Here is a 12,660-nt window from a genome sequence, read left to right on the forward strand (position 1 = left end):
TCTCTCAAGCCAAGGAGATTTGGAGTGGTGGAAGTGATACATGAAGAGGATGGCTTTGTCCAATACTAAGAACCGTCCCGGCATTCACCTTAGTGCTGGAGAATGGAAAGAATGGCCGAGAATCATTTTCAGAACAGCTGATAGTTGAGAACGATCCTCTCCCCGCCTCCCGAATGCAGATCTGCAGAGCCACGGTAGAGCCGTAGCTACAGTTTCGGCCTAAGCCAACTCTGCAATCGCCGGTATTGCAGAACGTGTGGTCACTGTGGGTGTTGTAGGTTGGTGCGAGGGAAGGTAGGCACATTACATGTTCGACATAGACCATTGGGAAGATTGGATGGGACAGGCAAGGAGCAGGGAACGAAGCAGCCGTGGCCTTAAATTAGGTACCATCCCGGTATTTGCCTGGAGGAGAAGTGGGACACCACGGAAAATCACTTCTAGGATGGCTGAGGTTGACCTCCCGAGGCTGAGTGGACCCTGTTCCAGTCCTCGAACCAGTTTTCAAATTTCGTGGCAGAGCCGGGAATCGAATCCGGACCTCTGGGGGTGGCAGCTAATCACACTAACCAGTACACCACAGAGGCGGACTCATCTCATTTCGTTTCATTGATTTAGACGTATCTGGTTTGTGAAGTTACTTTATGGTTAGTATTAAGCTGTCGTTAATAAGTATTCCCAATACTTCACTGCAAATTTTGTCTTAGAATAGAGTATCCCCTATTAATGTAGTCGTGTTTCACTGATAATATTAGTTAATGCACATATTATCATTTAAAACCTATATACTGAACATCACTTCACGGTAAATTCTGTCTTATGAGTAGAGCATTTCCTATTATTGTAGTCTTTTTTCACTGATAATGTTAATTAACCCACTAATTAAAATTTAAAAACAAATTATGATTATACATGAAGATGCTTTGTTTGTCAGCGAGTCAGATCCATTTTGTTTTTGTTTTGTTCTGTTCTCTTTTATTAAATTTTTCTTCAAACTTTTAAATCTTTTAATGTTGTTTTTTAAATGTTCTGTGTATGAACTGTGTACTGCCTTATGCAATTTGAGGCAACTGCTCTAAAAATCAATGTTTAAAAATAAATAAATAAATAAATAAATAAATAAATAAATAAATAAATAAATAAATAAATAAATAAATAAATAAATAAATAAATAAATAAATAAATAAATAAATAAATAAATAATCATACACTCTGTATTGTATGATTATCCCTGCTTACTTCCGCTTTCCTTCTAATTTGTCATGATGGATGTGATTATTTCAGGTTGCTAAAGGCAGGGATCAAATCGTACCCTTATTCGTGATGAAAACTCTCGGCCAGTATCCTGGTCTGCCGGGTATATTCGTAGCAGGAGTCTTCAGTGCAGCTCTCAGGTAGGTCAAGCATTCACGAGAATATATCTAACAAGTTATAATTTTGCTGCATTTTGTAAGTTTTGCAATTTTCATCAGATATTCACCACATTTCGTGAGTTCATTCACGTTGCCACAATTAAGATTATTCTAAAATTTGGAACATTTTTATGCCATAGTTTCAGATTTATAACTCATTTTTAAACATATTTTAAATAATTTCAAAACACCACTTCTGTAACATTTTCGAGTTTTTTTTTTGTTTTACGTCGCACCGACACAGACATGTCTTACGGCGACGATGGGACTGGAAATGTCTATGAGTGGCAAGGACGCGGCCATGGCTTTAATTAAGGTACAGCCCCAGAATTTGTCTCGTGTGAAAATGCGAAACCACGGAAAACCCTCTTCAAGGTTACCAACAGTGGGATTCTAACCCTCTATCTCCCGAATAAAGCTGATAGCTACGTAACGCAAACCAACCAGGGATTTGATCATTTTATGTGTTTTTATGGTTCCTAGGTGTATGCGAATTATTTCCATGCATTATTATTTAAACGATTATATTATTGATGTTATTAAAGTACTTTTTCCCCTCACCAGTTTGTATTATGCTAAGTAACTCTAAAATGTTCATATTTGACTCAAGATATGTCTCAAATATCATTATTTTTCAAAATGGATTGCTCCAAGAAATTAAGCTGTCAATGGCATCGGCAAGCAACGTTTACAACAATTACCCGGTGTTCTACAAATATAGAAGTCTATCGTCAAGACATGTAATACAGACGAGGCTGTCAACTACACGACAGAGATTTTGAATAACTTGGAGTCACCTGGAGTACCTTCGATCATCTTGGAGCAGACGATTGTGGCATCGATTACCCTTCTGCAACGAAACACAACACTCAGTGAATAAACGGTTTCCGAATATTACTGAAGCAACCATCAGGACTGGACATGCCGCGGACGAAGTAGTATTCATTCTTCGGATTCAGATCATTCCTTCCGATATACCGTTTCAATTTGGACGGCTGTAGTTCCTTGTTTGTTTGAGTTAGCTGTGTGCATCAACAAGGCACAAGGACAATCGATTGAAGATTTAAGATTCGAACTTAGGAAATGGTGCTTCTAACATTGTCAACTGTACGTGAGTTGTTCAAGAGTTTGAAAGGCAAACACACTGTAAAATTTAGTACCAAATGGAAGGACGCTTAATATAGTATATCTGGAAGCTCCATACGGATTTATGCTTTATTTAACACTTACATTTTTTAATTATCATTTCTATCATCCACCAAACTGGTATGTTAAGCATTGAAAACAACAATATTATTAAAAATAAAATAATGTACTCCGTGCAATTTATGTCAAAACTGTGTATGTTTATAAGTATATTTTTATTTATGAGTTAAATAAATGACTTATAAACATCTAAGGGTGGAGTTAATAAGCGCGGACATAGCCGTGAGTACGTGCTAGTTTGACACAAAATTGCTCTACGGTAAATCTAAAAGTTGGAGCTGAAAACTTCACATTTAACAGACTGATATTTTACTAATATGTTTTGTTTTATTTAATAGTGAAGATTCGCACAATGTGCAAAGAGAATAATTTTAGCTCTCATTTTCATCGATGCAGAATTTAGTTAGTGACACCAATCTTTTCCTGCATGACATTGCGTGGTACCTTTCACAGCCCTTGCCACACAATTTGCAGAAGCACTGTGAATCGTTTGGTTCATGGTAGTTGATTCTGCTGCATAACCGGTGGTGAAATCCATGAACAGAAAATCGCGTCGTTACATGTCTAAGCTGATAGCCGGGCTTTTTCCATTCGCTGTTTAACATAGCGTCTGTAGAGTAGAAATCTAGCCATATTTCTTCCCTTTTTCTCTGAAGGTCAATGAGCAAATTTTCGTATGCCGGTATAGAGGGTAGTTGCAGTTGTAGGCGGAGAACTTCTATGAGAAAAGTTTCTCTTGCCAGCACATATACAAGGCGCGATCGGGTGTACTTTGATACACATAAAGCTTTTTTATTAAGAATTTGGCTTTCACTTTTTCTATATCTGCTAGATTGCTTTTGGTAAGATACTCCCAAATTAATGCCAATTTTCAATTTGAATATTTCCATTGCGGTTGCCAGCGAGATCTTTGGAAGGTTTTTTATATCAGTCATGGCTAAGGTTGCAGCTGTTATTCTTTCTTGGACATGTATCGTGAAAACAGTACCATATGTCTGCAAGGTGATCCCTAGGTATTTAAAGTAAGAGACGCTTGATAGTGGCTCGTTCTTGTATGTGATCTTGTCATTGGCTGCTGGTGAGTTATGGTGTTTACAGTGCACTAGGTCTCCTGGTAAGAACTAGGACATTCACTGATTTGTATCCATCGAATTTACGGCTTTGAAAATATCAAAGTGACTGAACAATGCTAAAAATGCAGCCTGTCTCTGATATGAATAGTGCGAAAACTTAGCTCATGGTGTCGTTTGCTGGGTGTATTTCAGTGGCTTATCTGACTGATATGCGATAGCAACTTCTGGCATGCTGAGGAAAACCAACAGGGAACTATCTCACTCCTCATTTTACTAGTAACTCCTTCAGTGTCGCTTATGCCATTTAGGACAGGTGATGACGTAGCTCTTGAGTATATCTTACAAGCAGATTATGAGCTGAGGACTCAAGAGACTAAGAAGGAGATGCCGATTGGAAAGAAATCGAGTTAGAAATGCCTGTGGAAGTAAGGAGAAATTGAAAGAACTTACTAGGAAATTGAATCTAGCAAAGAAGGCAGCTAAGCATGCATAATTCGCAGTCATACAAATATTAGTTAAAAATGGAAGGGTATGTATAGGTATATTAAATCAGAATCAGGTTCCAAGAAGGACATTCCAGGGATAATTAATAAAAAAGTGGAGTGTGTATGTGAGGATCTTCAAAAGGCAGAAGTATTCAGTCAGCGGTACGTAGAGATTGTTGGTTACAAGGATAATGTCCAGATAGAGGAGGAGACTAATGCTAAAGAAGTATTAAAATTTACATTTGATAAGAATGACCTTTACAATAAGATACAAAAGTTGAAAACTAGAAAAGCGGCTGGAATTGATCGTATTTCTGGGGATGTACTAAATACAATGGGTTGGAATATAGTACCATATGTGTAGTACTTATTTGATTATTGTTTGGTTGAAGTAGCTATACCAAATGAATGGAGAGTTGCTTTAGTAGCCCCTTTATATAAAGGAAAGGGTGATAGACATAAGGCTGAAAATTACAGGCCAGTAAGTTTGACATGCATTGTATGTAAGCTTTGGGGAGGCATTCGTTATGATTATATTAGACATGTTTGCGAAATTAGTAACTGGTTCGATAGAAGGCAGTTCGGTTTTAGGAAAGGTTATTCCCCTGAAGCTCAACTTGAAGGATTCCAGCAAAATATAGCAGATATCTTTGATTCAGGAAGTCAAATGGACTGTATCACGATTGACCTTACTAAAACATTTGATAAGGTGGATCATGGGAGACTACTGGCAAAAATTAATGCAATTGGACTTGACAAAAGGGTGACTGAATGGGTTGCTGTATTTCCAGAAAATAGATCTCAGAGAATTCGAGTAGGCGAAGCTTTACCTGACCCTGTAATAATTAAGAGGGGAATTCCTCAAGGCAGTATTATTGGACCTTTATATTTTCTTATATATATATACATTATATGAGTATACAACTGGAATCAGAAGTAAGGCTTTTTGCGGATGATGTTATTCTGTATACAGTAATATATAAGCTACAAGAGTGTGAGCAACTGCAACGTGACCTCGATTTATTATTTATTTATCGTGTCAGAAGTACAAAGTAAACGAGACAAAAATTAAATAGGAAATTTTAAACATTGGTTGACCAAAAATTGGCCACGACAAGTGCATTTGGAGTTGCCCTCATTAGATCTTTAATGGTACAAGTGGCTGGAGAAGATGGACACAGTAGAAGATGCTCGTTAGTACCACACTTGCAGTAAACTGTCTCCACAGGAAGGCCCCATTTCTGTACGTTGGTCTTGCATCTCGTGGTACTGGAGCGTAATCGATTGAGAGCCTTCCATGTTGTCCACTTTTCAAAATGTCCAGGAGGAAGTTCATTTTTTGGAACCATCCATTATCTCAAATGTTGACATTTTCCCCGCCACATTGAGATTCTTGCTTGTTGTGGTGTTCCTTTAAGAGCTTCAGTGGTTGTCAAGAAGCTCTTTCTTGATTTTAGCCTAGCATGTGCTGGTTGACAGGTATACAAAAGATGGGCTTCCAGAGACATAGACTTGCTTTTCTCATACCTAGCAGCAATCTCACGTCGGATTTCAGGTGGTGCTATACCAGCGAGACAGTGGAGTTTATCTATGGGAGTAGGTCTTAAACAACCTGTGATAATACGGCAGGTGTCATTTAGTGCCACATCTATGTTTTTGGCATGGCTGGACTTATGCCACACGGAGCATGCATACTCAGCAGTGGAGTAGCACAGTGCTATCGCGCTTGTTCTCACAGTGCAAGGGTGAACTCCCCAGGTGGTGCCTCGAAGTTTCCGCACTATGTTGTTTCTTGCTGACACTTTTTGTTTCACGTTTAGGCAATGTTTCTTATACGTAAGCGTACGGTCCAGAGTCACTCCCAGATATTTGGGAGTAGAACAGTGTTGAAGAGGGATTCCTTCCCAGATGATTTGTAGGGTTTTAGCTGCTTTTTTGTTATTGAGATAAGATGCACAGCTATGAGGTTAGGCAAGATTTGGCTTCAAGTCATTTTCACTGTAGTAGTTGGTAAATTCTTTCAGAGCTTTGGATAAAGTCTGTTCTACCTTTTCAAAACAGATGGCCTCGATAATGTTGTGAGATGGACAGCAGGCAATGGTATATTGATAAACGGGGTTAAAAGTCAGGTTGTGAGTTTCACAAATAGGAAATATTCTCTTAGTTTTAATTACTCCGTTGACGGGGTGAGAGTTCCTTTTGGGGATCATTGTAAGTATCTAGGTGTTATTATAAGGAAAGATCTTCATTGGGGTAATCACATAAATGGGATTGTACATAAAGGGTAACGATCTCTGCACATGGTTTGAGGGTGTATAGGGGTTCTAGTAAGGATGTAAAGAAGGGGGCAAATAAGTCTCTGGTAAGACCCCAAGTAGGGTATAGTTCAATTGTATAGGACCCTCACCAGGATTACTTGATTCAAGAACCGGAAAAAAATCCAAAGAAAAGCAGCTCGATTTGTTCTGGATGATTTCCTACAAATGAGTAGCGTTACAAAAATGTTGCAAAGTTTGGTCTGGGAAGACTTGGGAGAAAAGAGACGAGCAGCTCGACTAAGTGGTATGTTCCAAGCTGTCAACGGCGAGATGGCATGGAATGACATTAGTAGACGAATAAGTTTGAGTGGCGTCTTTAAAAGTAGGAATGATTACAATATGAAGATAAAGTTGGAATACAAGAGGACAAATTGGGGCAAATATTCATTTATAGGAATGGGAGTTAGGGATTGGAATAACTTACAAAGGGAGATGTTGAATAAATTTCCATTTTCTTTGAAATCATTTAAGAAAAAGCTAGGAAAACAACAGATAGGGAATCTGACACTTGAGCGACTGCCCTAAATGCAGATCAGTATTGATTGAATACATGTATTAATTTATTTATATTGCCAATATTATATCTAAAATGTAAAGATGTTCCGTAACTGACCTGTCTTTCACGAAATCTGCAATAAGGCTGCCTACCAGAGTGAACTTACCTGAAAAGATAAAATAAATTATTAGATAACGCAAATTACATTCACATTTAACATATAAATATTAAATAAATTTTCTTTTTCAAGGTTCTTCACGTCGCACCTACCCAGATAGGTCTTATGACAACGATGGCATAGGAAAGGGCAAGGAGTGGGAAACAAGGGGTTGTGCCTTAATTAAGGTACAAACTCAGCATTTGCCTGGTGTGAAAATGGGAAACCACAGAAAACCATCTTAAGAGATGCCGACTGCGGGGTTCGAACCCACTATCTCCCGAATGCAAGCTTAGAGCTATGCGCCCCTAACCGCAAGGCCTACTCGACAGATAAGGGGCAGTAACTCATGTTTACATTTCTGTAGATTTTAATATATACTATTTGAGTTGCATGAAAATGTCTAGGTTTCACTACATTTGAGACAGTAAATTGTCAACTTGTAATTTTGCCTCATTGCAACATTATTTATGACTTTGACTACCAGGTGTATGCGTAAGTCTTTTCCAGTTTCACCAAGAGATGGCACCAGCGAACAGTACGCAGCGTATTAATTTGACACATGCATCAGTTTGTTTCTGTGACATTAACCTACCAACACACGCATGTTGAGTCCGACAAAGACTAGCTCAGTAATCATGTCAATGCTTGTGCCTGAAAAAGGATGTTTGCGGCACGCATTGCTTTTTTTTTTTATTTCATCAAAAGAAAATGGGCTGTGGAATGTCATCATTTGCTGGTAGAAACATCTGGTGAACACCCTCCATCGATTAGAACAGGGCCTCTCAGGGTGCATGCGCGTGGTGCATGCACTGTGCACGGTGCAAAAGACGACTTGGTTTGGTTGGCCAGAGTGCAGACCCCCCACTCCTCGATTTGGAGCAATAGCGCTGTCTCTCTCTTTCCTTACGCCTCTCTCGCTCGCTCCGCCTGTCTCCCTCTCCCCCACTTGCGCCGTAGCGCTCCAAATCCGGGCTGAGTTGAGCCGAGTATAGCCGAGTAGAGCCGAGCATAGCCGAGTAGCCCAGAGACGAAGCGTTGATCCGAGCCATACCGAGCGGCACCGAGCGGCACCGATGCACAGTGCACGGAGCTCTTGCGCCTCGCTCTGCACGCGTGAGATTTTGGGCGTTTGAGAGGCCCTGGACTAGAACATAATATGAGACATGGTTTCGACAATTTTAACGTGTGATTTCAATGTGAAAGACAGTGCGCGCTCTGGTAGACCACAAAAGTGCGAAGACGAGCAATTGCGGGCGTTACTGGATGATGACCCAATTCAAACTCAAGAGCAATGGGCACAAGCATTAAACGTGTCACAAGAAACTATCAGCATACGTTTACGAGCTACGATAAAGAACAATAAACTCGCTAAATGGGTCCCACACGATTTGAATGGATGACAAATGGAAAATCGCAAATTCACTTGTGAAATGCTGCTTCAACGCCACGAAAGAATATAATTTCTGTACCGAATTGTGATGGGTGTCGAAAAATTGACTTATTTTAAAAACCCGAAGCAGAGAAAATCGTAGCTGTCACCTGCGCAAACCGGTCCTTCAACACCAAGGCCAAATCGCTTCGGCAAGAAAACCATGCTTTGTATCTGGTGTGACCAGAGCGTTATTGTGTAATATGAGTTCTTGAAGCCCGGCGAAAATGTTAACGCACAACGCTACCGCCAACAAATGATTAATTTAAATCAAGGGTTGATCGAAAGACGACCGGAATGGGCCAGAAGACAAGGCAAAGTGATTTTGTTATACGAGAATGCGTCTTCTCACACAGCGAAACCAGTGAAAGACCCCTTGAAATCACTTGAATGGGACATCATTCCGCAACCGCTATACCTACCGACCTAGCGTCATCTGACTATCAACTTCTCGCATCAATGGGGCACACGCTCGCAGAGCAGCAGTTCAGCAATTTCCAGGCATTTGGAAAATGGTTGGACGAATGGTTTGCCGCAGGAGACAAGCAGTTTTTCTGGCATGGATGGAAGAAGTGTGTAGAGGCCGATGGCCAATATTTTGAACAAAGAAAAAATGAATTTCCCTTTAAAATTACGTGTTTTCCTTGCCACAAAAACAGGCAAAAACTTGTTCATATACCTGGTAAAACAAGCATCACGCGTACTTGATTATAACACCAAGTGTTATCTAATGAGGTGCGTCTGCGACTTCAGTTATGATATTTCTCTTCAAAAATATAATTAATTTAAAAAAGAAACGACATACAGTACTGAAGAGGATAGTGGATAAGAACTATAATTTAATATCATCGGATAAGATCTTTCTATTTTTCCTCAATAAGATCAATGTTGACTTGTTATTTAGCGTTTTATGTGATGATCGGTCAAATTTAAGGTGAAACAAAGTGTATATCATCTTGTAATTGTCACATCCTGATTTTATCCATGACAACTTACAGTACATGTTCCAATGTCGAAACTATGTGATTTTGAAGCAATTAAAGTTGCAATGACAGATAATTCTCATCTTAAAAGTAATATCACACGCAAGTAATTCCTCAAGAAATATTCATTCCAATGATAACATAAAATTAAATACAAATCTAGACCAGGAAATTACCCCAAATCTAAACTTGTTAAACAAATTTATTTTATCACTTACTGTGTATCTGTACAAATGTTACAAGTAACATACTTTATAATCTGGTGCATTAAAATTAAATAACCCCTAATAATTGTTTTTGTAGCGTGTAGATTTGTAATATAATTTATAGGAAGATATTCGCTATGTTGGAAATTGTATATTCACGTATATATGTGTGCTTTTAGTACAGTTTCTTCGGCACTGAATGCAATGTCTGCAGTGGTACTGGAAGATTTCTGCAAGACACTTATCAAGAAACCTTTGACGGAGAAACAGAAAATCATTATAATGAAGAGTGTGGTGATTATATTCGGCGCATTTGGAGGATCTCTTGCGTTCTTCATGGACAAGCTTGGTACAATCGTTCAGGTGACTCAATGTTCTTTTAAACAATTAATAGCGTTCATATATTCCTTGTTAATATTTTTAATATTTGCATAAGGCCAAATCCCAAAGTGCACAGTCTTAATGGCACTCATTTCCATATAACTTTCAGCATCAAGTTCTAGTCTGAATGTTAAGGGCACTTGGTGATGTGTCAGGAATGTAGGAATACTGAATAGAATTGGTGAGAAGAGAACAGTTTGGCTAGACATGTTGACGTGACTGACATAGTGCACAGAATGCCACCGGGCCGGCACTTGACCATAGACAGCGAGCGAATACGTGTTTGTTTCAAAAGAACACACTGTGCAAGATGTCCGACTCGTTGGCTGAATGGTCAACGTACTGGCCTTCGGTTCAGAGGGTCTCGGGTTCAATTCCCAGCCGGGTCGGGGATTTTAACCTTCATTGGTTAATTCCAATGGCCCGGGGGCTGGGTGTTTGTGCTGTCCTCAACATCCCTGCAACTCACACACCACACATAACACTATCCTCCACTACAATAACACGTAGTTACCTACACATGGTAGATGCCGCCCACCCCAACCTTAAAAGGGCTGCACTCGGCTAGAAATAGCCGCACGATATTATTATTATTACTTGCAAGATCATGAATGGCAGTGTAGGAGGCTCAAATCAAGACTATGTGTTTATTGTCCTTACAATTCGTCATTATGCAAAAATTTTGATGTGTATATTACTATACTACCTGATGTACCCGTGCTTCGCTACGGGATTTTCAGAAAGACTGACTTGATGGGTTTCCTAACTGAATTCAACATAGGTCATTACATAAAAGTCAGTAGGAATGTAGCGATTGAAAGCAATGTTATCATATAAAATACTCGATCAATTGAAAAACCGCACACTCTCTCACTTTCAACGAACAGTACTACGGTACCGATCTAAGAGTCCAAAGTTCCAGAGCTGGAATAACTAGGTCGCAAACTGCCGTGAACACTCCTCTGTCATTATTCCGTTAAATATGCACACTACTCAATCCAGTCAGTGGCTCAGAGTAGGGATTGTATAGCTCGAATACTATGATGAACCAGTGTGTTACGTAATAGATATATCAGAAAATGTATGAACCAGAGGAATGACATGCTAAAGAAGAAAGTTATCTTACACCCCAGCTACTTCCCACCAATATACAGGCAGGCTGTTACAGTCGGTACGACCAGGCGAGGTGGCCGTGTGGTTAGGGGCGCGCAGCTGTGAGCTTGCATCCGGGAGATAGTGGATTCGAACCCCACTGCCGGCAACCCTGAAGATGGTATTCGGAAGATAGTGGGTTCGAGCCCCACTGTCGGCAGCCCTGACGATGGTTTTCCGTGGTTTCCCATTTTCACACAAGGCAAATGCCGGGACTGTACCTTAATTAAAGCCACGGCCGCTTCCTTCCACTTCCTAGACCTTTCCTATCCAATCGTCGCCGTAAGACATATCTGTGTCGGTGCGACGTTAAGCAAAAAATATGGTATTCCGTGGTTTCCCATTTTCACCCCAGTCACACCGGGCTGTACTTAAAGCCAAGGCCGCTTCCTTCACACCACTATTCATTTCCTATCCCATTGTCGCCATAAGACCTACCTGCGTCGGTGCGACGTCAAGCAAATTTAAAAAAAAACTCGGTACTCTGCAGTAATCCTATCTATCGGGGATGAGAGGAAGCAGAAGACAAAAAGCACATCACAACAAACAATGGTCAATGTAATGTTATTGATAATAAAGTTTATGAGCTTTCTATATTGCAGGCCTTCACATTAGTTTTCTTTCGACTTTGTGATATTAGGGTGTCTTACAAAATTATTTATATCGTAGACTGTAGTTCCTTATTCTCAGACTTTACATATCGATTTTCACTAAATTCTGTTTACCCATTTTCTCGTGACTCGGCGCTGATATGGACTTAGTAACAAAAATCCAAATTCATGAATATCTCCGATTATATGCGGTACGGTAACAATGTATAAGATATAAGTGATCGGAAATTTAATAACTTCTTACATAACTATTACTAACTTACGACAAACTAAAGTTATGTTAGTTATGTAGTATTTATCGATACGACCATTAATAACATAAATAACTTATTTGAGAATTACATTTCAGACCTTCCCCTAAACTACCATTTCACTCAGCGTGAATAAAATAATTTATAGCCGAGCATGTAGTGGTTCATCACCCGACATTACATACCGATTTTCATTAAATTCTCTTCAGCCGTTTTCTATTGATGCGTGTACAATCAGACAGACAGACAGACAGACAGACAGACAGACAGACAGACAGACAGACAGACAGACAGACAGACAGACAGACAGACAGACAGACAGACAGACAGACAGACAGACAGACAGACAGACAGACAGACATTACGGAAAAGTAAAAAAATGCATTTCCTTGTTACTCTGGACATGACAGATACAGAAATACCATTCATTTCAAATTATGAGCAATGTACAGGCAAAACACTTATTTTATATATAGATTACATTTCAGGCCTTCCCA

At 39.6% G+C, this 12,660-nt stretch overlaps 1 protein-coding gene across 1 annotated transcript in view; it reads left to right on the plus strand.

Moving 5' to 3' along the window:
* The window catches only part of LOC137498968 (sodium-coupled monocarboxylate transporter 2-like), a 33,013-nt gene extending 22,737 nt beyond the window's left edge, over window positions 1-10,276 (plus strand). The window contains exons 5-7 of the mRNA XM_068226875.1: window positions 1,285-1,394; window positions 9,948-10,131; window positions 10,259-10,276. Coding sequence (XP_068082976.1) covers window positions 1,285-1,394; window positions 9,948-10,131; window positions 10,259-10,276 — 312 coding nt within the window. The remainder of the gene's footprint in view (window positions 1-1,284; window positions 1,395-9,947; window positions 10,132-10,258) is intronic.
* The last annotated feature ends 2,384 nt before the right edge of the window (window positions 10,277-12,660 follow it).

This window comes from Anabrus simplex, chromosome 3 (assembly GCF_040414725.1).
Source record: "Anabrus simplex isolate iqAnaSimp1 chromosome 3, ASM4041472v1, whole genome shotgun sequence".
Taxonomy (NCBI): domain Eukaryota; kingdom Metazoa; phylum Arthropoda; class Insecta; order Orthoptera; family Tettigoniidae; genus Anabrus; species Anabrus simplex.